At 48.1% G+C, this 23,188-nt stretch overlaps 1 protein-coding gene across 1 annotated transcript in view; it reads right to left on the bottom strand.

The window, feature by feature from the left end:
- Nucleotides 1–23,188, bottom strand: part of LOC120029212 (neurobeachin-like) — a 327,891-nt gene that overhangs the window by 208,375 nt on the left and 96,328 nt on the right. Inside the window, exons 18-33 of the mRNA XM_038974506.1 lie at nt 16,390–16,498; nt 15,974–16,055; nt 15,640–15,763; nt 14,954–15,146; nt 14,239–14,592; nt 13,726–14,034; nt 13,217–13,651; nt 12,739–12,956; nt 12,198–12,351; nt 10,469–10,649; nt 9,250–9,334; nt 7,304–7,388; nt 7,046–7,214; nt 6,112–6,224; nt 5,635–5,966; nt 2,358–2,509 (exon numbers count right to left, since the gene is read on the bottom strand). Coding sequence (XP_038830434.1) covers nt 2,358–2,509; nt 5,635–5,966; nt 6,112–6,224; nt 7,046–7,214; nt 7,304–7,388; nt 9,250–9,334; nt 10,469–10,649; nt 12,198–12,351; nt 12,739–12,956; nt 13,217–13,651; nt 13,726–14,034; nt 14,239–14,592; nt 14,954–15,146; nt 15,640–15,763; nt 15,974–16,055; nt 16,390–16,498 — 3,095 coding nt within the window. The remainder of the gene's footprint in view (nt 1–2,357; nt 2,510–5,634; nt 5,967–6,111; nt 6,225–7,045; nt 7,215–7,303; nt 7,389–9,249; nt 9,335–10,468; nt 10,650–12,197; nt 12,352–12,738; nt 12,957–13,216; nt 13,652–13,725; nt 14,035–14,238; nt 14,593–14,953; nt 15,147–15,639; nt 15,764–15,973; nt 16,056–16,389; nt 16,499–23,188) is intronic.

Genomic DNA, 23,188 nt, shown 5'->3' with positions numbered 1-23,188 from the left:
AGAGCCCCTGGGTTTAACTGAAAGAGAGAGAAGCGGGAGGAGAGGAGAGCCCCTGGGTTTAACTGAAAGAGAGAGAAGCGGGAGGAGAGGAGAGCCCCTGGGTTTAACTGAAAGAGATAGAAGCGGGAGGAGGGGAGAGAGGAGAGCCACTGGGTTTAACTGAAAGAGATAGAAGCGGGAGGAGGGGAGAGAGGAGAGCCTCTGGGTTTAACTGAAAGAGATAGAAGCGGGAGGAGAGGAGAGAGGAGAGCCTCTGGGTTTAACTGAAAGAGATAGAAGCGGGAGGAGGGGAGAGAGGAGAGCCTCTGGGTTTAACTGAAAGAGATAGAAGCGGGAGGAGGGGAGAGAGGAGAGCCTCTGGGTTTAACTGAAAGAGATAGAAGCGGGAGGAGGGGAGAGAGTAGAGCCTCTGGGTTTAACTGAAAGAGATAGAAGCGGGAGGAGGGGAGAGAGGAGAGCCTCTGGGTTTAACTGAAAGAGATAGAAGCGGGAGGAGGGGAGAGAGGAGAGCCTCTGGGTTTAACTGAAAGAGATAGAAGCGGGAGGAGGGGAGAGCCCCTGGGTTTAACTGAAAGAGATAGAAGCGGGAGGAGAGGAGAGCCCCTGGGTTTAACTGAAAGAGATAGAAGCGGGAGGAGGGGAGAGAGGAGAGCCACTGGGTTTAACTAAAAGATAGAGAAGCAGGAGGAGGGGAGAGAGGAGAGCCTCTGGGTTTAACTGAAAGCACAGTGACACATCTGTCACATTCCTGCTGAGGGGATAGGGACATTTAATAGGTGTTGCAGCTCTAATGGTGTCTGTATAAAGTTGCTTCTTTCGAAGGCCTGCTGCATCCTGGGACCCTAGGCTCAACAGCATGGAGCAGGGCCTAAGGGGAGAGGACAGTCAAATGGAACCCTATTCCCTATTTAGTGCACTACTTTTGTTCAGGGCCCATTGGAAGCACACTACACTACAACTTCTACTACGCTACACTAATTTGGTCTGAACAAATGAAACTGATAATAAAATAACAAGACATACCATTTCTCAGAGGTCATTGAATGCATTTCAACCTGACCCGGTTGTATTATTCTGCTTTATACAGCATAACCACCACACAGGTCATAGCACTTTATAAACTGGGTGGTTCGAGCCCTGAATGCTGATTGGATGACAGCCATGGTCTATACGACCGTATACCATGGGTTTTACAAAACATGTATTTTTACTGCTCTAATTACGTTGGTAACCAGTTTATAATAGCAGTAAGGCACCTCGGGGCCAATATACCACGGCTAAGGGGCTGTGTCCAGGCACTCTGCGTTGTGTTGTGTGTAAGAACAGCCCGTAGCCGTGTTATATTGGCCACAGACCACACCTCCTCTGACCTTATTGCTTAAGTATAGGAAGCCTGGCCCTGTCAGGAGATAGTACAGTAGAGAGTGCCCTCTGGTGCACAGTATGAGTTTCTACATTCCACCATTAAACCTCAGTCATCCAGCCGAGAAACAAATAGGGTTATGTCCCAAATAGCACCCTATTCTTTATATAGTGCACCACTTTTGACCAGATCCCTACGGGCCTTGGTAAAAATTAGTGTACTACATAGGGAGCCATTAGGGATGCAGATTCTGCTCCTATTCCTGGACCGGCATCAAAGGACACATTCCAGACCCACTGGGTTATTAAGATCTGCAGTAATTACTCAAATTAAATACTAACGAACTCCAACGAGCAACAGTTCCCTGGAAATAAACCACATTACCGGCCAAACACATTAGTAGAGTGTTATTAGTAACCTCTTGGGTCTGAGACCCTGTGTACCATCCTTTTTGAGGGCTTGTATGTCAGGCTGAATCTTAAACCAACCACTATCCCTTTACCCCTAATCCCCTACACCTAGCCCTGACCCCTTACACCTATACCCTACTCCCTACACCTAGCCCCTACCCTTTACTCACTAGCCCCTAGGCACCTCATATAGACAAGAAAGGATCAGATAGGTATAAGCAATAATATTGGTATGGTAGTAGTAGCTTCCTGTTACTCAGCTATTGTAGGTTAGGTGGAATTGTCACTAATATTACTCATACCTATCCACTCCTTTCAAGTATACACAAGTGGCTAGGTGTTAGGGCAGGCCTGGGCAACTCCAGTCCTCGGGGGCCTGATTGGTGTCACACTTCCCCCCCATCCCTAGCAAACACACCTGATTTAAACTAATTGCATTTTTAACTGAAGATCATGATTAGGTGATATTGGAGTCAGGTGTGTTAGCTGGAGCAAAAGGGGTTGATGGGGATGTACTAGAAGATTTAGTCACAAATTGCACCCTATTCCCTACATTTGACCAGGGCCCATGGGTGTAGGCCTACCGGTGGTGTTGATCATGCTCTTGGCGGTGTTGGAGGCTGCAGAAAAGATGTTGGGGGTGGAGCCTGTTGCCAGGCTACTGGAGGATGTGTGTCCAACCGTGTTCACAGTCAGACTGCCTGGTGGGGGTTTCTTCACTGGGACCACCACACTCCTATACAGAGAGAGAGAGTCACACACACACACACACACACACACACACACACACACACACACACACACACACACACACACACACACACACACACACACACACACACACACACACACACACACACACACACACACACACACACACACACACACACACAAACACAGTGCAGCTAAGTGTAGCTAATGACCGAACCAAGCATCAGTAATGCTCCCATTAAGTTAAGAGAAACATTAAATACAGTACATGGAAATTGAAAAACACTGTTCTGTGTGAAGACACTTCTGATTTCCTCTTATATATTTATAGACACTAGAACACATCACGAGGGAAGAAGGCAGTAAATGCTGCCAGCAGGGTGTGCGTACCAAATGGCACTCTATTCCCTTTACAGTGCACTACTTTTGATAAGAGCCCTGTACAACAGTAGTGCACTATACAGGGAATGGGGTGCTATTTGGGACAGAGCCAGGGTCTTTAGATGACTAAACTTGTGACCTTCCCCTGGTCCACTTAGAGAGCACAGAGCATACATTCAGACCACTGGGATATACTACAGTTATTTATTCCCTTCTGATGAACGGCATGACACACACACAAACGTCCATATCTCAATATCTGAGATATGCATCTGCTGTGAAGAGTACTGATGGTGACGGCATCATTTATTCAATACATCTGTGTACTGCTGCTTTGGTCTAAACCAGAGGTCTCATTGACAGCAGCACATCACTGAGAAAACCAGCTATATATTTCATATATTTTCTAAAAGGTATTCCTGGTTCATATTTAGTTATTTATCTAATCATTTATTGGAGTAGGAACACAAACAATAAAAACACTGACAGGTTGAATGAACAATCACATGCATTGTTCCATCACACTTCAAATTAGCACAAATTCCAACATTTGTCTCTTTTTAAAATAAACATGGAAAAAGCTAAGATAAGAAGTTATCCCTGTGTGACATGGTTACGGTCTGATATGAACCTTTTATATGAATAATTGATTAGATGCAAAGATGATCTAAGACATCATTTATTAATATGGGTGTGTTTAATAGGGGCTGCTGTGAATAAAGTGAGGAATATTAATGAACAGGAGGAGATGACTATAGAGGAAAGAGAACCGCAGAACACATCCTGTAAGGACGCACGCACGCACACACACACACACACTTATCTACACACATACATCCTCTATCATAAAGATATGCTGTGGAAATAGATTAAAAATATTAAATTTCCTAACATAGTCAGTTCAATTAAAACCAAACAGATTAAATCAGTTCTTCATTATAAATGTAATCATACATTCAGCGCTAGACAACATCCCCCTGTGTTACTGTTACTGTGAGAGAGCTGTACTACAGAGAGAGAGAGGGAGGGAGAGAGAAAGTAAAAGAAAGAAAGAAAGAAAGGGAGGGAGAGAAGGAGATTTAAAGGTGTATTCAGATCAGTCGTGCAGTGGTCCCATCTGGTCATCCAGTCCTGGGTATTGAAGTCTCTAATTGAAAACTCCACCTCAGAGAGACTATCAACCAGAAAGACCAGGGGACTCAGCCCTCCCCAGCCCTCTTCTCAACGCTCTGAGCCTTTTCTTTGTGCTCTGTTTTGATGTTGTCAGTCCCTATCAGCCTCAGGCCTGACAGCCCAGCCGTTCTGAGGCCTAGTCAGCCTAGAAGCTCATTCTGCTGGCAGGTGGAGAAGAATTAGACACAGCAAATTGAGGCTGGATGACATTAAAGCATGAAGGAGTCGTATATGTGGGACCTGGACACTGTGTGTGAAAGCATTTCAAAAATAATACAGAGAGGTCTGGCAACTCATTTCAGCCTGCCAGGGCATATTAGGGCTGTGAAGGGTGAGGAGACAGGCTTGGGCGTGGGGAGGGAGGGGGGAGGAGACAGGCTTGGGCGTGGGGAGGGAGGGGGGAGGGGTAAGATGGGAAGCCGCTTCTGTTTAATCAGTCATCAGGGCCCAGGGGACCTCTGCAGTCCTTCATCTGATCCTTCATCTCCTCCTCCATCTCTACCTTTCCTCCCTCCTCCATCTCCTTATCTCACCTATCCTCCATTTTTACCTTCATCACAGGTGGCACACACACCAAACAGGCCCTTCCGACAGCCACACCGACAGTCTTCCTATTTTGACATGGTTCAGGGTTTGTTGGTCCTAAATCTACTTCAATTATCTTCAACGTTCAGAACGTTCACCAGACAGAAAGATAAGGATTCTGGGATGTGAACCCTGACCTCCTGTCAGCAGCAGGTTACCACAGGGACAGCACACAGATTACTGTGTTCTTATCTACTGCAGGAATGTAAACACACACACTCCTCCCCATGGGGGCTTAGCTAACAGTACCAGAGGTCTAACATGTGACTGATGTTTAGCTTGCTACTGTAAAACCATGAATGTTGCTCCTGACAACTAAACGGACTTAGTGGATAAACTGTGGCATGTTGAGCGTGCTTGACTAACGATGCACATTATAGTTATTTCTTGAAGCATATACAGTGCATTCAGAAAGTATTAAGACACCTTCACTTTTTCCACATTTTGTTACATTACAGCCTTATTCTAAAATGGATTACATTTAGTTTTTTTCTCATTAATCTACACACAACTGCTTATTAAAATAAATGTGTTTTATTGTCACATTCACCATAGGTGCAGTGAAATGTGTTGTTTTACAAGGTCAGCCATAGCAGTACCGCACCCCTGGAGTAAATTAGGGCAAGTAACCAAAAGGTCGCCGGTTTGAATCCTTGAGCCGGCTAGGTGAAAATATGTCATTGTGTCCTTGAGCAAGGCACTTAACCCTAATTGCTTCTGTAAGTCGCTCTGGATAAGAGTGTCTGCTAAATGACAAAAATGTAAATGTTAAGTGCCTTGCTCAAGGGCACATCGACAGATTTTTCACCTTGCCGGCTTGGGTATTCAAACCAGCAACCTTTCTATTATTGGCCCAAAAGATCTACCACTAGGCTACCTGCCACTCCTAACACAACAGGTTCCTGTTGAGCCCAAGTTGTCAAATATGTATAAGATATGCATAACAGAGTGGCCTCCAGTACAAAGAGTGGAACTGCATGGTTGTGTGTGTGTATGTGTGTGCATGTGTACCTGTCAAAGGAGTGGAACTGCATGGGCAGCATGGGGTGATGGGTCTCTCTCTGTACGGCAGGATCAGGGTAGGGGAGGGGCTCTGGTCCAGGCTCCACCCTCTCTACAGGCCCAGCCACTAGGCTCTTCAGAATCTCTCTGACGTTGATGTTTGATTGGCTGATCGAGGAGATGGAGGAGGCGGTCGTTAGAACCTCCAGGCCAGGCGGCTCCAAGAGGAACTCTTGGCTATGCTTCTCCCCAGAGGAAAGGCTGCCGAGCAGGGAGGACATGACATCAACTCGCCCGGGTCCTGAAGGGTCCAGGTCTGCCCCATTTAACACACTGGTCACCTGGGGGGCGGGGGGGTAGTTTACTTATGTACTCTTGTACCTGTACTCTTCCTGGGTTTATGCACAAACACACATTATAATACAACTACAATCCATTCTAATAGAGCGAGAAAAGAGAACACAGTCTAGTATCTAGATGAGCAACCTGTTCCTCTCCAATGCCAGAGTCAGTGTGCGGCAGACAGCCTCTCTCTATGTGGAGCTCCTCTACAGGGGTGGGGGGCGCCTTACTGTGGTCAGGGTATGCCAGGGGGGTCTCTGGAACACACACACACACACACACACACACACACACACACACACACACACACACACACACACACACACACACACACACTGGGTGGGCTCACACACATTGATCATGTTCCAGAACGCCAAATATGTAATGCATTGTGGGTTAATTGGGATTGAATGACTAATCTGCAAATAATAATGAGTAGTCATTCAAGATGCAAGGCGAATCGTAGATCAGCCAGTCGGGAGTTGAACAAGCCCATTCTCTCCCCATCTAACTTCCTAGTTCATCCTCTTCTAACTTCCATCTCAAATAGACAGACATCTGCCACATGCCAGTTGGCTGGAAACTCTCTTCCTGGTGATATTACTTATGAGGGCGGCAAAGTGTCCTTCCCAGCAGCCTCTCTGATCCCACCCTCCTGGCTGATGTACTGGCTAATGAACCACGACAGACGGCTGGAAATAGAACTAGCCTCACAATGCCCCAAACCCTCAGCAATTCTCTGTTTCTCTCGCTTTCTTTTACTCTCTCTCCATCTCTTTATGTCGCTCTTGCTCTCTCCCAGCGTGTGTCCAATGGGATGTTACTGTTCATACCACAGAGACCAGGGCTGACTGTACAACTTTCATACACCCCACCCCGCTCCCAACTTCCCCTCCCCTCTCCCACTTCCCATCCTGCTCCCACTTCCCAGCTCTCCGCTTCCATCCCTGTTCCCATGTTTAATTCTGCACAGTGCAATTAGTGGATCACATGAATTAATAATAGGGCTGAGAGGATGGGTTATGGGAGGAGTTAGAGGCGGGGTTAGGGGAAGGAGTTGGATATCAGAAGTAAGCACCTGTGCTGGTAGGTGAGTTGATCTCGTGGCGAATTCTGCATGCTGATTGGCTGATCATCCTGTTGGGCTCTCTTTGGGGTTCCAGGATGTCCCTGTACTTTGACACCATGAGGACAGAGATGAAGTAGACCACTGCTAGGGCCAAGAACTGGGCCTGCTTACTGTCATCCTGGAGGGGACACATATGCATGTTACACAATCATACGCACACACAAACATGTTACACACGCACCAGCACACACAAACAGTCATACTCACCACATCCCGGAACACGACAGCTCTCAGACGGTTGATGTCGACGTCCTGTAGAAGTCTGTCAGGGTCCTGGATGGGAGAAAGGTTACTGAGAATTTTTTGGGGTGTAGGAGATCTAAAGTGAGGAGACTAAGGGAGTCTGACATCTTAGTGGCTGTGTAACAATCTGTTTACTTAGCCGTTAGCATAGCATCCATATTACATTGGGTGTCACACTTAATGATCTCCCACACACCCCCCACTTATACAGTTGAAGTCAGAAGTTTACATACACTTAGGTTGGAGTCATTAAAACTAGTTGTTCAACCACTCCACAAATTTCTTGTTAACAAACTATAGTTTTGGCAAGTCGGTTAGGACATCTTCTTTGTGCATGACACAAGTAATTTTTCCAACAATTGTTTACAGACAGATTATTTCACTGTATCTCAATTCCAGTGGGTCAGAAATGTACATACACTAAGTTGACTGTGCCTTTAAATAGCTTGGAAAATTCCAGAAAATTATGTCATGGCTTTAGAAGCTTCTGATAGGCTAATTGACATAATTTCAGTCAATTGGAGGTGTACCTGTGGATGTATTTCAAGGCCTAGCTTCAAACTCCGTGCCTCTTTGCTTGACATCATGGGAAAATCAAAAGAAATCAGCCAAGACCTCAGAAAAATTATTGTAGACCTCCACAAGTCTTGTTCATCCTTGGGAGCAATTTCCAAATGCCTGAAGGTACCACGTTCATCTGTACAAACAATAGTACACAAGTATAAACACCATGGGACCACGCAGCCGTCATACCGCTCAGGAAGGAGACACATTCTGTCTCCTAGAAATGAACGTACTTTGGTGCGAAAAGTGCAAATCAATCCCAGAACAACAGCAAAGGACCTTGTGAAGATGCTGGAGGAAACAGGTACAAAAGTATCTATGTCCACAGTAAAATGAGTCCCATATCGACATAACCTGAAAGGCCGCTCAGCAAAGAAGAAGCCACTGCTCCAAAACCGCCATAAAAAAGCCAGACTACGGTTTGCAACTGCACATGGGGACAAAAATCATACTTTTTGGAGAAATATCCTCTGGTCGATGAAACAAAAATACAACTGTTTGGCCATAATGACCATCGTTATGTTTGGAGGAAGAATGGGGAGGCTTGCAAGCCGAAGAACACCATCCCAACCGTGAAGCATGGGGGTGGCAGCACCATGTTGTGTGGGTGCTTTGCTGCAGGAGGGACTGGTGCACTTCACAAAATAGATGGCATCATGAGGGAGGAAAATTATGTGGATATATTGAAGCAACATTTGAAGACATCAGTCAGGAAGTTAAAGCTTGGTCGCAAATGGGTCTTCCAAATGGATAATGACCCCAAACATACTTCCAAAGATGTGGATAAATGGCTTAAGGACAACAAAGTCTAGGTATTAAAGTGGCCATCAAAAAGCTCTGACCTCAATCCTAAAGAAAATTTGTGGGCAGAACTGAAAAAGCGAGGCCTACAAACCTGACTCAGTTACACCAGCTCTGTCAGGAGGAATGGGCCAAAATTCACCCAACTTATTGTGGGAAGCTTGTGGAAGGCTACCCAAAACGTTTGAACCAAGTTAAACAATTTAAAGGCAATGATACCAAATACTAATGTGATGAAAGAAATAAAAGCTGAAATAAATCATTCTCTCTGCTATTATTCTGACATTTCACATTCTTAAAATGAAGTGGTGATCCTAACTGACCTAAAACAGGACATTTTTACTAGGATTAAAGGTCATGAATAGTGAACAACTGAGTTTAAATGTATTTGGCTAAGGTGTACGTAAACTTCCGACTTCAACTGTAGTTCTGTATGTCCGGTGTCTCAGCCAACCATCCACAGTACCATTATTACCAACTTGATGTGTATTTTTAAATTATGAGTTTAGTGAGGACATACCTTGTTGGCAGATGCTGTACCGTACAGGTTGTCCTGGCTCTTACTGTTGGTCCCTCTGTCCCTCTGTCTCTGTCTAACGTCCAGACAGTTCCTCACTGCTACACAACACACTGGCAGGACAGACAGACAGGGTATCAGAAGCTGCATCTTGAAACTCATTAATGATATGATCACTGTTAGTTCCAAGCTGCCAGGCCAGAGTCATGGTGAAATCAACAGCCAGACAAATTTCACACTACAGATGATGATAATGAGAGAGAGAGAGAGTGTGTGTGTGTGTGTGGTGAGTGTGGACTTCAGAGCTAGCTTCAAAGGTCTGGCCTTTACACAGACAACCTACCTGACTGAAGTACCAACCACTGCAGCAGACACACACCATTTATCAAAATCATGACTCACCAAAGCACATTTACTATCTAATTGCAGTGCATTTAGAAAATGAATTAGCTAGTAATTTGGGATCGGTGTCCCTTCCACGGGACAGTTGAGGTAACGTAGGCTAATGCGATTAGCATTAGGTTGTAAGTAACAAGAACATTTACCAGGACATAGACATATCTGATATTGGCAGAAAGCTTAAATTCTTGTTAATCTAACTGCACTGTCCAATTTACAGTAGCTATTACAGTGAAAGAATACCAGGCTATTGTTTGAGGAGAGTGCACAATTTTGAACATGAAAAGTTATTAATAAACAAATGAGTCATATTTAGGCAGTCTTGATACAAAATTTTGAACAGAAATGCAATGGTTCATTGTATCAGTCTAAAACGGTGCACATACACTGCTGCCATCTAGTGGCCCAAATATTAATTGCACCTGGGCTGGAATAATACATTATGGCCTTTCTCTTGCATTTCAAAGATGATGGTACAAAAGAAATACAAAATAATGGTTGGTTTTTTTCTTTGTATTATCTTTTACAAAATCTATTGTGTTACATTCTACTACATTCATTTCACATTTCCACAAACTTCAAAGGGTTTCCTTTCAAATGGTATCAAGAATATGCATATCCTTGCTTCAGGGCCTGAGCTACAGTCAGTTAGATTTGGGTATGTCATTTTAGGCGAACATTTTTTAAAAAAAGGGGCGGATCCCTTCATGGATTACTAGAATTACTGAAATGATCGTGAAATGATTTTGCCACGGCATTTCCTGACCTCATTCATCATCTAATATGACAGTTAATGTATGTGACAAGAGCGCGCGCTCGCTCACACACACACACACACACACACACACCCAGTCGTAGACACTGTCTCATCAGGCCTCCAGAGGACATGTTCTTCTCAGCCTCTATCTCAGAGAAGTTGAGTGAGCTGGCAAACACCAGAACGTCCACCATGGCCATGAGACGGGACAGGAAGGAAACAGCCGTCTCTGAAGACATGCCCTGGACCGCCTCGATGTTCTCCAACTCAGCCTGCTCACAGGGGTTCAGGGGACAGGGGAGGAGAAGGGTGAAGAGGGGACAGGGAGGGGGAGGTGGGATGAAGAGGGGCCAGGGGAGGAGGAGAAGGGTGAAGCGGGGACAAGGGAGGAGGAGAAGGGTGAAGCGGGGACAGGGGAGGAGGAGAAGGGTTGAAGCGGGGACAGGGGAGGAGGAGGAGGATGAAGAGGGGACAGGGGAGGAAGGGGACAGGGGAGGAGGAGAAGGGGTGAAGCGGGGACAGGGGAGGGGGAGGAGGAGAAGGGTGAAGCGGGGACAGGGGAGGGGGAGGAGGAGAAGGGTGAAGCAGGGACAGGGGAGGGGGAGGAGGAGAAGGGTGAAGCGGGGACAGGGGAGGAGGAGAAGGGTGAAAAGGGGTCAGGGGAGGGGAGGGGTGAAGCGGGGACAGATCCAGAAATAGAAATGGTTCCATTGTATCTGAGAAAATAAACGTTATGAAAGAAAATAAAACTAACTAACTTGGGTACTCTGGCCATGCACACAAACAAACAACAACACATGATAAAATCAACAGATACAATCAGCAGTTAAAGCACATAGAAACACATAAACAAAACACACAGAGAAAACAATCACCAACTTAAACTGACAAAGTAAAATCCTCATTAGCTGAATAGATAGCAGAATGAAGCTGAGCAAATGAAAATGGCTAGATCAATAAAGACAATTAACTAGTCCTATTTCCTGGAAGTTGATCAATAATTAAGAACTAAACATGCAGCTCTATCTAGCCACCACTAGATGGTGGTGTGGCACCACAGAGAGGCTGACACAGAAGGAGAGATGGCAGAGAGGCTGACTGACTGACTGACTGGCTGACTGACTAACAGAAGGAGAGGTGGCAGAGAGGCTGACTGAATGACTTACAGAAGGAGAGGTGGCAGAGAGGTTGACTGAATGACCGACAATGACTGAATGACTTACAGAAGGAGAGGTGGCAGAGAGTCTGACTGAATGACTTACAGAAGGAGAGATGGCAGAGAGGTTGACTGAATGACTTACAGAAGGAGAGGTGGCAGAGAGGTTGACTGAATGACTGACAATGACTGAATGACTTACAGAAGGAGAGGTTGCAGAGAGGTTGACTGAATGACTGACAATGACTGAATGACTTACAGAAGGAGAGGTGGCAGAGAGGTTGACTGAATGACTGACAATGACTGAATGACTTACAGAAGGAGAGGTTGCAGAGAGGTTGACTGAATGACTGACAATGACTGAATGACTTACAGAAGGAGAGATGGCAGAGAGGTTGACTGAATGACTGACAATGACTGAATGACTTACAGAAGGAGAGGTGGCAGAGAGGTTGACTGAATGACTTACAGAAGGAGAGTTGGCAGAGAGGCTGACTGAATGACTTACAGAAGGAGAGGTGGCAGAGAGGCTGACTGAATGACTTACAGAAGGAGAGGTGGCAGAGAGGTTGACTGAATGACTTACAGAAGGAGAGTTGGCAGAGAGGCTGACTGAATGACTTACAGAAGGAGAGGTGGCAGAGAGGCTGACTGAATGACTTACAGAAGGAGAGGTGGCAGCAGAGAGCAGAGGAAGGATCCCTCCACAGGCGATGATGATGTTGTCTACCATCTGAGAGAGGAGGTGGATGGTGTTGTGGACAAAGATTATGTTCTCATTGCTGTTGACAAAGTCCATGACAGATTTGGTTGAATGGCTGCAGGGAGGCAGAGAGAGAAGGAGAGAACTGGATTAAAGGCAGGTTTTAGGTCAGCTCAGGGAAACGTGGTGAATAATCAGCCACAGTAAGGCTAGTTAGAAACCCTGGCTGCAGGATCTACTGTAACTCTTGTTTTACTCTCAATGAATGGGATATGTGGTTGTCTTACCTAACTTAATTGAATGCACTGACTAAGTCACTATGGATAAGAGCGTCTGCTAAATGACCCAAATGTAACATTCTACTGCATGTCCTATCTGGTAGCCCTAAGTGGTCAAAAAAAGTGCACTACAGAGAGGCAATGGGCTTTGATACAAACTAGTGCACTACATAGGGACTAGGGTGTGATTAGGGACAGTGTCCTCAGTGTCTCGGTCCCCTCACCTCCTCCAGACGTGCACGTCTGTCTCCAGGGCCAACAGCAGGTCGGTGAGGAGGCGCTGGTGCATGGGCGACCATTTGAACTCTGGGATGCGGAACATGGTGGTGCGAGGGCCAGGGCTGAACTGGCGCCGCTGCTCCTCTGTCATGGGCATCCCTCTGAAGCCCAGGTCCACACGCAGGGCACGCTCTAACTGGGCCGCCGTACGACCGTGGAGGGACTGACACACACACACAGACACACATACACCCACAATACTGTAATTCTGAGTGTTTAAAGCAGTGTATAAATAAAACATTACATAACAGCAGAGAAGAGACACTATTAATAGTCCTTTAGTCCTCCCTCTTCTCCACCTCCTCCTCCTCCTCTCATCAGACTCAATAACAGGGGGGAGGGAGGAGAGAGGAGGGAGAAAGGGAAGTGGGAGACAGGAGGAACAGAGGATAAGAGGGAGGGAGGTCTTGTAATTTAACTAACCTGTGTAGTAGCAGTGGTCTGTATCTTCTTAACCTCTTTGTCCTTTCTGTCGTATGACCTCTCTGTGTCTGAGGTGTTGCTGACTGCATCCGCCCCACTACCTTTCACACCAGCCGAGGGCTCGCCCCCCTCCGACACCCCAGACCCTCCAGCACTAGCTCCAGTCCCTGTGTCTGTGAACACTGACCCCTTGGAGCAGGCCTCTTCCCTGGACATGGAGGTGACGTCACCCAGGGTGGTCTGGAGCGTAAACCTCTCCTCCTCCAGGATGCTGTTGATTGGACCACCAAGACTGACCATGCCGATGATCCCCAGCTCAGAGCTGCCCGTCATGTGGGCCAGTAGGCCCAGGTCATGGCTGCGAGCCGGGGGGACTGGAGGCTCGGAGTCTGGGTGGGGGTTAGAACCAGGACTTGGCAGGACCAGGGGCTCCTCCTGTTGAGTTCAGTTCTGTTTAGTTAACTTGCACATAACAAAACACAAGCAGAAGAAAAGAAAGATGAACTAACCTGGCCAAACAGGAAGCTGCTGTTGCTAGGGAGACTGTCCTTGTCGTCGTCAGCGAGGGTGATGAGGGGACCGGTGTTGTGGTTGTCGGGGGCTACACCGACGGTTGCGTTGGGGACCATTACTCCGCTGGCGGCGCTGCTGCTCAGCTTCTCTACAGCAGCACAGTACACATTGTCCAATAGGGAGTCCACCTGGACCAACGCCCCGCCCCTGTCCTCAGAGACAACACCCCCAGCCACACCCACTGTCACGCCCAGCAGCTCTGGAGACAGGTCCAGGTCCTCCAGCTTCACCTCCGTGGCTTCCACCTGGGGAGAGGGAGGGATGATTGATTAGCTGACTGAATGACTGAGTGACTGATTGATTTTAAGAGTCTACCTGCAAGAACTGTGATATGTGGTGTTTTTCCCCAACTAAACGTAGTTGAATAGACTGACTGGAAGTTGCTCTGGATAAGAGCATCTGCTAAATTAATCAGTTGTAAAACTATGAAAACAGACACCATAACATACCTTCTCAGCCTTGATGTCCACCAGCAGGTCATGAACCTCCACTCTGACCCCTGACCCCGTCCTCTCTGTCCCCTCGAGCCCCCCCTCCTTCCCCGTCTTCGCCTCCGACAGTATGTCCCGGGGGTGGCCAGGAGTCTCGGGGTAGTCGGCCTCGCTCTCCGGGGTCTGTGTCTGAGAGTGGTCGTCTACCTCTCTGATCTCCATGTTCCCCTGGATGCCCCCGGCCTGGAGGTCCTGCAGGCCTGAGATGGTGCTGACCAGACCCTTCCTCCCCTTCTTAATGTTCTCCTCCTCCTGACGCTGGTAGTCCTCATACATCTTAGCCAGGTACTCCTTATGGGCCTCGTACGTTACCTACAGTATAGCAGTATAACAGTATAACAGACATCATCAATAATCAATCATCTATAACTAATAATCAAGCTCATCTTAGCCAGGTACTCCATATTTGCCTCGTATAGGTTACCATATAGAGGGAGAGACATGATCAATAATTACTCGTCATCCAAGGTGTTGTTGGTGCAGTTTCCCTCCTCAACAGCAGAGGGCAGTGTTTCCCCTCTTTTATCGTAGAGCTGACTGGTGGCACCGCTGATGATCTACGTCCCAAATGGTGCCCTATTACCTACATACTGCGCTAGGGCCCTGGTCAAAAGTTGTGCACTATATAGGGAATAGGGTGCCATTTGGGACGCAGCCAGCCGCTGAGTCTTACCTTGGAGTGAGCGATGGAGAGTGTATCCACCCAGACCCTCCAACCTCCCCACTCATACTTGATGGCATGGTAGAGCAGGATCCTAAAAAGGCTATAGACCATCTCCATCATCTTCTGTTCCTCTGGGTTTTTAGGGTTGATATAGCCCAGACTGAACATCCAGTCCTGCCATACTGAACACTGCAGCAGACACCTAGAGACAGATAATATACCGTGAATAATATATACTGTTACGACTATTATCAATAAGGTTCTCACTACTAGAGCAAACAGCAGGAGAGACCATCGCTACATAGTCAGTAGTCTAAGTCGGTCTGTAGGCCAACAACATATTCTCAAGTACTCCCGCTGATCGTTGCTCGGTTCTAATGTGACTTGATCACCAGCCACTCTATCAGTGAAACAGTCACAGTTCATTCTGATCACCTTCTATTATGTAAATGAGTGAAGTGATCTGATGCTTTGTTATATAGTCAGTAGTTAGACAACAATAGCGAGTAGATTGGTGATGATAGCCATCCGTTATACCATCAATATCTCGTGAACGATTTATGATTGACGCCTGAAGATACTGACAACAGGATGCAAACAGTGCTGTCACTGCTAGGAAGAGTCATTACACAGCTGTACATTAGAGAATGACTGTGTGTGTGTGTGTGTGTGTGTGTGTGTGTGTCTGTCCTCACCGTCGGTTTTCGCGGCTGTTGCTGAACAGTTTGATCATGTCTGAGAGGAAGAGACGTCGAACCTCCATCAGCTCAACGCTGGGGGACGAGCTCTTCAACAGAGTCGCTACTACCTTAAGGATCACTGGAACACACACACACACACACACACACACACACAAACACACACACACACACACACACACACACACACACACACACACACACACACACACACACACACACACACACACACACACACACACACACACACACACAACTTTGCTAAGTCTGCACTTTAAATAAAGTTTGACTTGACTACAGTAAAATTCAGTAAGACAGCAGACAGACTTACTGGGGTTCTGTATCTTGATTGTAGAGTCTGGTTCAGGGTGGGGTTTGTGGACGACCTGGGTACACACCTGCTCAGTCAGGATCTAATGGGAAGAACACCGACAATCACTAAATAGGGAATAGGGTGTCATTTGGGATGCAGCACGGTAGTCTCTGCTTCTAACAGGACAGTGGAGCGGAGATAATGAGGTTATCAACACGAGGCTATAACCATCCCAGACCTCACTGCCACGAGATCTGCAGGTCACGGATTGGCCTGTTCAGCCATCTGCGGACCCATGGCCAGCCAGACCCACACCGCACACCGAAATCAAACTCGACTACGAGGGATCCCTGAAGAAGAAGTGTGTGTGTGTGTGTGTGTGTGTGTGTGTGTGTGTGTGTGTGGTTATACAGAAGTTACAGAGAAGAATGTACCTCGTACAGCGTGTTGTAGATGGTCACTGATACAGTATTAGTGTGTAGCATCAGCCTCTCCCCCAGCAGAGTGAAGAGACTGTGTGTGTGCATGATCTCAACCTTCCTTCTGTGGACAGACACACACAGTACCCCTGTTTTACACTTCATACAATAGTTATTTTAAGAGAAGAGGGGAGAAAAGTAAAGGGGAGAAGAGGGGAGAATAGTAAAGGGGAGAAGAGGGGAGAAGAGTAAAGGGGAGAAGAGGGGAGAAGAGTAAAGGGGAGGGGAGAAGAGGGGAGAAGAGGGGAGAAGAGGGGAGGGGAGAAGAGGGGAGAAGGGGAGAAGAGGGGAGAAGAGGGGAGAAGAGTAAAGGGGAGAAGGGTAAAGGGGAGAAAAGGGGAGGGGAGAATAGTAGAGGGGAGAAGAGTAAAGGGGAGAAAAGGGGAGGGGAGAATAGTAGAGGGGAGAAGAGTAAAGGGGAGAAGAGTAAAGGGGAGAAGAGGGGAGAAGAGAAGAGAGAATAAGAAGAGGGGAGAAGAGTAAAGGGGAGAAAAGGGGAGAAGGGTAAAGGGGAGAAGAGGGGAGAAGAGGGGAGGGGAGTAGAGGGGAGAAGAGGGGAGGGGAGAAGAGGGAATAAGAAGAGGGGAGAAGAGTAAAGGGGAGAAGAGGGGATAAGAAGAGGGGAAAAGAGTAAAGTGGAGAAGAGGGGAGAAGAGGGAATAAGAAGAGGGGAGGGGAGAAAAGAGGAGAAAAGGGAATAAGAAGGGGGCGGGGAGTAAAGGGGAGAAGAGGGGAGGGGAGAAGGGGAAATGAGAAGAGGGGAGAAAAGTAAAGGGGAGAATAGGGGAGAAGAGTAAAGGGAGAAGAGGGGATAAGAGTAAAGGGGAGAAGAGGGGAGAAGAAGGGAGGGGAGAAGACGGTAGAAGAGTAAAGGGGAGAAGAGGGGAGGGGAGAAGAGGGAATAGGAAGATGGGAGAAGAGTACAGGGGAGAAGAGGGGAGGGGAGAAGAGGGAATAAGAAGAGGGGAGAAAAGGGGGGCGGAGAAGAGTAAAGGGAAGAAGAGGGGAGGGGAGAAGAGTAAAGGGAAGAAGAGTGGAGAAGAGTAAAGGGTAGAAGAGAAGAGGTAATACGAAGAGGGGAGAAGATGGGAGAAGAAGGAATAAGAAGAGGGGAGAAGAGTAAAGGGGAGAAGAGTAAAGGGGAGAAGAGGGGAGAAGAAGGAATAAGAAGAGGGGGGAATAGTAAAGGGGAGAAGAGGGAAGAAGAAGAGGGGAGGAGAGTAAAGGGGAGAAGAGGGGAGAAGAGGGGAGGGGAGAAGAGGGAATAAGGAGAGGGGAGAAGAGGGGATAAGAAGAGGGCAATAAGAAGAGGGGAGAAGAGGGGAGGGGAGAAAAGGGGAGAAGAGGGAATAAGAAGAGGGGAGGGGAGAAGATGGGAGGGGAGAATAGGGGAGAAAAGTAAAGGGAGAAGAGGGGATAAGAGTAAAGGGAAGAATAGGGGAAGGGAGAAGAGGGAATAAGAAGAAGGGAAGGGCGAAAAGGAGAGAAGAGGGGATAAGAAGAGGGGAGAAGAGTAAAGGGGAGAATAGGTGAGAAGAAGAGGGGAGAAGAGGGGAGGGGAGAATAGGGGAGAAGAGTAAAGGGAGAAGAGGGGATAAGAGTAAGGGGGAGAAGAGGGGAGAAGAGGGAATAAGACGAGGGGAGGGGAGAAAAGGGAATAAGAAGAGGGGAGAAGAGTAAAGGGGAGAAGCGAGGAGAAGAGGGGAGGGGAGAAGAGGTAATAAGAAGAGGGGAGGGGAGTAAAGGGGAGAAGAGGGAATAAGAAGAGGGGAGGGGAGAATAGGGGAGAAGGGTAAAGGGAGAAGAGGGGATAAGAGTAAAGGGGAGAAGAGGGAATAAGAAGAGGGGAGGGGAGAAAAGGGGAGAAGAGGAAATAAGAAAGGGGTAGGGGAGAAGAGGGGAGAAGAGGGCAGGGGAGAAGAGGGAATAAGAAGAGGGGAGGGGAGAAGAGTAAAGAGAGAATAGGGGAGAAGGGTAAAGGGAGAAGAGGCAATAAGAGTAAAGGGGAAAAGTGGAGAGAAGAGGGAATAAGAAATGGGGGGAGAAAGGGGGAGAAGAGGGGAGAAGAAGGAATAGGAAGAGGGGAGGGGAGTAGAGGGGAGGGGAGAAGAGGGAATAAGAAGAGGGGAGGGGAGAAGAGGGGAGAAGACGAGGGGAGAAGAGTAAAGGGGAGAAGAGGGGATAAGAAGAGGGGATAAGAGTAAAGGGTAGAAGAGGGAGAAGAGTAAAGGGGAGAAGAGGGGAGGGGAAATGAGCGGAGAAGAGGGGAGAAGAGAATAGGGGAGAAGAGAAGAGGGAATAAGGAGAGGGGAGAAGAGTAAATGGAGAAGAGGGAATAAGGAGAGGGGAGAAGAGTAAAGGGGAGAAGAGGGGATAAGAGTAAAGGGTAGAAGAGGGGAGAAGAGTAAAGAGGAGAAGAGGGGAGGGGAAATGAGCGGAGAAGGGAATAAGAAGTGGGGGGAGAAAAGGGGAGAAGAGGGAATAAGCAGAGGGGAGAAGAGTAAAGGGGAGAAGAGGGGAGGGGTGAAGAGGGGAGGGGAGAGAAGGGGCGAAGAGGGAATAAGAAGAGGGGAGAAGAGTAAAGGGGAGAAGAGGGGAGGGGAGAAGAGTAAAGGGGAAAAGAGGGGAGAAGAGGGGAGGGGAGAAAAGGGGCGAAGAGGGAATAAGAAGAGGGGAGAAGAGTAAAGGGGAGAAGAGGGGAGGGGAGAAGAGGGAATAAGAAGAGGGGAGAAGAGGGAATAAGAAGAGGGGAGGAGAGAAGAGAAGAGAGGAGAAGAGGGGAGAGGAGAAGAGGGAATAAGAAGAGGGGATAAGAGTAAAGGGGAGAAGAGGGAACAAGAAGAGAAGAGGGGGAGGGGAGAAGAGAAGAGGGGAGAAGAGTAAAGGGGAGAAGAGGGAATAAGAAGAGGGGAGAAGAGAAAAGGGGAGAAGATGGGATAAGAAGAGGGGATAAGAAGAGGAGATAAGAGGGGAGAAGAGTAAAGAGAGAATAGGGGAGAAGAGTAAAGGGAGAAGAGGGAATAAGAGTAAAGTGGAAAAGAGGGGAGAAGAGGGAATAAGAAGTGGGGGAGAAAGGGGGAGAAGAGGGGAGAGGAGAAGAGGGAATAAGAAGAGGGGAGGGGAGAAAAGGGGTGAAGAGAGAATAATAAGAGGGGAGAAGAGTAAAGGGCTGAAGAGGGGAGAAGAGAAGAGGGAATAAGAAGAGGGGAGAAGAGGGAATAAGAAGAGGGGAGGGGAGAAGAGAAGAGAGGAGAAGAGGGGAGAGGAGAAGAGGGAATAAGAAGAGGGGATAAGAGTAAAGGGGAGAAGAGGGAACAAGAAGAGGAGAGAAGAGGGGGAGGGGAGAAGAGAAGAGAAGAGGGGAGAAGAGTAAAGGGGAGAAGAGGGAATAAGAAGAGGGGAGAAGAGAAAAGGGGAGAAGATGGGATAAGAAGAGGGGATAAGAAGAGGAGATAAGAGGGGAGAAGAGTAAAGAGAGAATAGGGGAGAAGAGTAAAGGGAGAAGAGGGAATAAGAGTAAAGTGGAAAAGAGGGGAGAAGAGGGAATAAGAAGTGGGGGAGAAAGGGGGAGAAGAGGGGAGAGGAGAAGAGGGAATAAGAAGAGGGGAGGGGAGAAAAGGGGTGAAGAGAGAATAATAAGAGGGGAGAAGAGTAAAGGGGAGAAGAGGGGAGAAGAGAAGAGGGAATAAGAAGAGGGGAGAAGAGGGGAGGAGAGAAGAGGGGAGAAGAGCAAAGGGGAGAATAGGGAATAAGAAGAGGGGAGGAGAGGAGAGTAAAGGGGAGAATAGGGGAGAAGAGGGGAGGGGAGAAGAGGGAATAAGAAGAGGGGAGGGGAGAAGAGAGGAGAAGAGGGAATAAGAAGAGGGGAGGGGAGAAGAGAGGAGAATCGGGAAGAAGAGGGGAGGGGAGAATAGGGGAGAAGAGTAAAGGGAGAAGAGGGGAGAAGAGGGAATAAGAAGAGGGGAGAAGAGGGGAGGGTGGAAGAGATGAGAATCGGGGAGAAGAGGGGAGGGGAGAATAGGGGAGAAGAGTAAAGGGAGAAGAGGGGATAAAAGTAAAGAGGAAAAGAGGGGAGAAGTGTGGGGAGAAAATGGGAGAAGAGGGGATAAGAAGAGGGGCGAAGAGTAAAGGGGAAAAGAGGGGAGAAGAGGGGAGGGGAAAAGAGGGAATAAGAAGAGGGGAGGGGGGAAAAGGGGAGAAGAGGGGAGGGGAGAAGAGGGGAGAAGAGGGAATAAGAAGTGGGGGGAGAAGAGGGGAGAAGAGGGAATAAGAAGTGGGGGGAGAAGAGGGGAGAAGAGGGAATAAGAAGTGGGGGGAGAAAAGGGGAGAAGAGGGGATAAGAAGAGGGGAGAAGAGTAAAGGGGAGAAGAGGGGAGGGGAGAAGTGGGAATAAGAATAAAGGGAGAAGAGGGGATAAGAGTAAAGGGGAGAAGAGGGGAGAAGAGAGGGGAAGAGGGGAGGGGAGAAGAGGGGAGAAGAGGGAATAAGAAGAGGGGAGGGAATAAGAATGGGGGAAGGTAGAAGAAGGCAGGGGAGAAGATGGAATAAGAAGAGGGAAGAAGAGTAAAGGGAGAAGAGGGGAGAAGAATAAAGGGAGAAGAGGGGAGAAGAGTAAAGGGAGAAGAGGGGAGAAGAGTAAAGGGGAGAAGAGGGGAGAAGAGTAAAGGGGAGAAGAGGGGAGAAGAGGGGATAAGAGTAAAGGGGAGAAGAGGGGAGGAGAGGGGATAAGAGTAAATTGGAGAAGAGGGGATAAGAGTAAAGGGGAGAAGAGGGGATAAGAGTAAAGGGGAGAAGAGGGGATAAGAGTAAAGGGGAGAAGAGGGGATAAGAGTAAAGGGGAGAAGAGGGGATAAGAGTAAAGGGGAGAAGAGGGGATAAGAGTAAAGGGGAGAAGAGGGGATAAGAGTAAAGGGGAGAAGAGGGGAGAAGAGGGGATAAGAGTAGAGAGGAGAAGAGGGAATAAGAAGAGGGGAGGGGAGAAGAGAGGAGAATCGGGAAGAAGAGGGGAGGGGAGAATAGGGGAGAAGAGTAAAGGGAGAAGAGGGGAGAAGAGGGAATAAGAAGAGGGGAGAAGAGGGGAGGGTGGAAGAGATGAGAATCGGGGAGAAGAGGGGAGGGGAGAATAGGGGAGAAGAGTAAAGGGAGAAGAGGGGATAAAAGTAAAGAGGAAAAGAGGGGAGAAGTGTGGGGAGAAAATGAGAGAAGAGGGGATAAGAAGAGGGGCGAAGAGTAAAGGGGAAAAGAGGGGAGAAGAGGGGAGGGGAAAAGAGGGAATAAGAAGAGGGGAGGGGGGAAAAGGGGAGAAGAGGGGAGGGGAGAAGAGGGGAGAAGAGGGAATAAGAAGTGGGGGAGAAGAGGGGAGAAGAGGGAATAAGAAGTGGGGGGAGAAGAGGGGAGAAGAGGGAATAAGAAGTGGGGGGAGAAAAGGGGAGAAGAGGGGATAAGAAGAGGGGAGAAGAGTAAAGGGGAGAAGAGGGGAGGGGAGAAGTGGGAATAAGAATAAAGGGAGAAGAGGGGATAAGAGTAAAGGGGAGAAGAGAGGGGAAGAGGGGAGGGGAGAAGAGGGGAGAAGAGGGAATAAGAAGAGGGGAGGGAATAAGAATGGGGGAAGGTAGAAGAAGGCAGGGGAGAAGATGGAATAAGAAGAGGGAAGAAGAGTAAAGGGAGAAGAGGGGAGAAGAATAAAGGGAGAAGAGGGGAGAAGAGTAAAGGGAGAAGAGGGGAGAAGAGTAAAGGGGAGAAGAGGGGAGAAGAGTAAAGGGGAGAAGAGGGGAGAAGAGGGGATAAGAGTAAAGGGGAGAAGAGGGGAGGAGAGGGGATAAGAGTAAAGGGGAGAAGAGGGGATAAGAGTAAAGGGGAGAAGAGGGGATAAGAGTAAAGGGGAGAAGAGGGGATAAGAGTAAAGGGGAGAAGAGGGGATAAGAGTAAAGGGGAGAAGAGGGGATAAGAGTAAAGGGGAGAAGAGGGGATAAGAGTAAAGGGGAGAAGAGGGGATAAGAGTAAAGGGGAGAAGAGGGGATAAGAGTAAAGGGGAGAAGAGGGGATAAGAGTAAAGGGGAGAAGAGGGGAGAAGAGGGGATAAGAGTAGAGAGGAGAAGAGGGAATAAGAAGAGGGGAGGGGAGAAGAGAGGAGAATCGGGAAGAAGAGGGGAGGGGAGAATAGGGGAGAAGAGTAAAGGGAGAAGAGGGGAGAAGAGGGAATAAGAAGAGGGGAGAAGAGGGGAGGGTGGAAGAGATGAGAATCGGGGAGAAGAGGGGAGGGGAGAATAGGGGAGAAGAGTAAAGGGAGAAGAGGGGATAAAAGTAAAGAGGAAAAGAGGGGAGAAGTGTGGGGAGAAAATGAGAGAAGAGGGGATAAGAAGAGGGGCGAAGAGTAAAGGGGAAAAGAGGGGAGAAGAGGGGAGGGGAAAAGAGGGAATAAGAAGAGGGGAGGGGGGAAAAGGGGAGAAGAGGGGAGGGGAGAAGAGGGGAGAAGAGGGAATAAGAAGTGGGGGGAGAAGAGGGGAGAAGAGGGAATAAGAAGTGGGGGGAGAAGAGGGGAGAAGAGGGAATAAGAAGAGGGGGGAGAAAAGGGGAGAAGAGGGGATAAGAAGAGGGGAGAAGAGAAAAGGGGAGAAGAGGGGAGGGGAGAAGTGGGAATAAGAATAAAGGGAGAAGAGGGGATAAGAGTAAAGGGGAGAAGAGAGGGGAAGAGGGGAGGGGAGAAGAGGGGAGAAGAGGGAATAAGAAGAGGGGAGGGAATAAGAATGGGGGA

This window comes from Salvelinus namaycush, chromosome 34, assembly GCF_016432855.1.
Source record: "Salvelinus namaycush isolate Seneca chromosome 34, SaNama_1.0, whole genome shotgun sequence".
Classification (NCBI taxonomy): Eukaryota; Metazoa; Chordata; class Actinopteri; order Salmoniformes; family Salmonidae; genus Salvelinus; species Salvelinus namaycush.
This window is presented reverse-complemented; position numbering and strand designations above follow the sequence as displayed.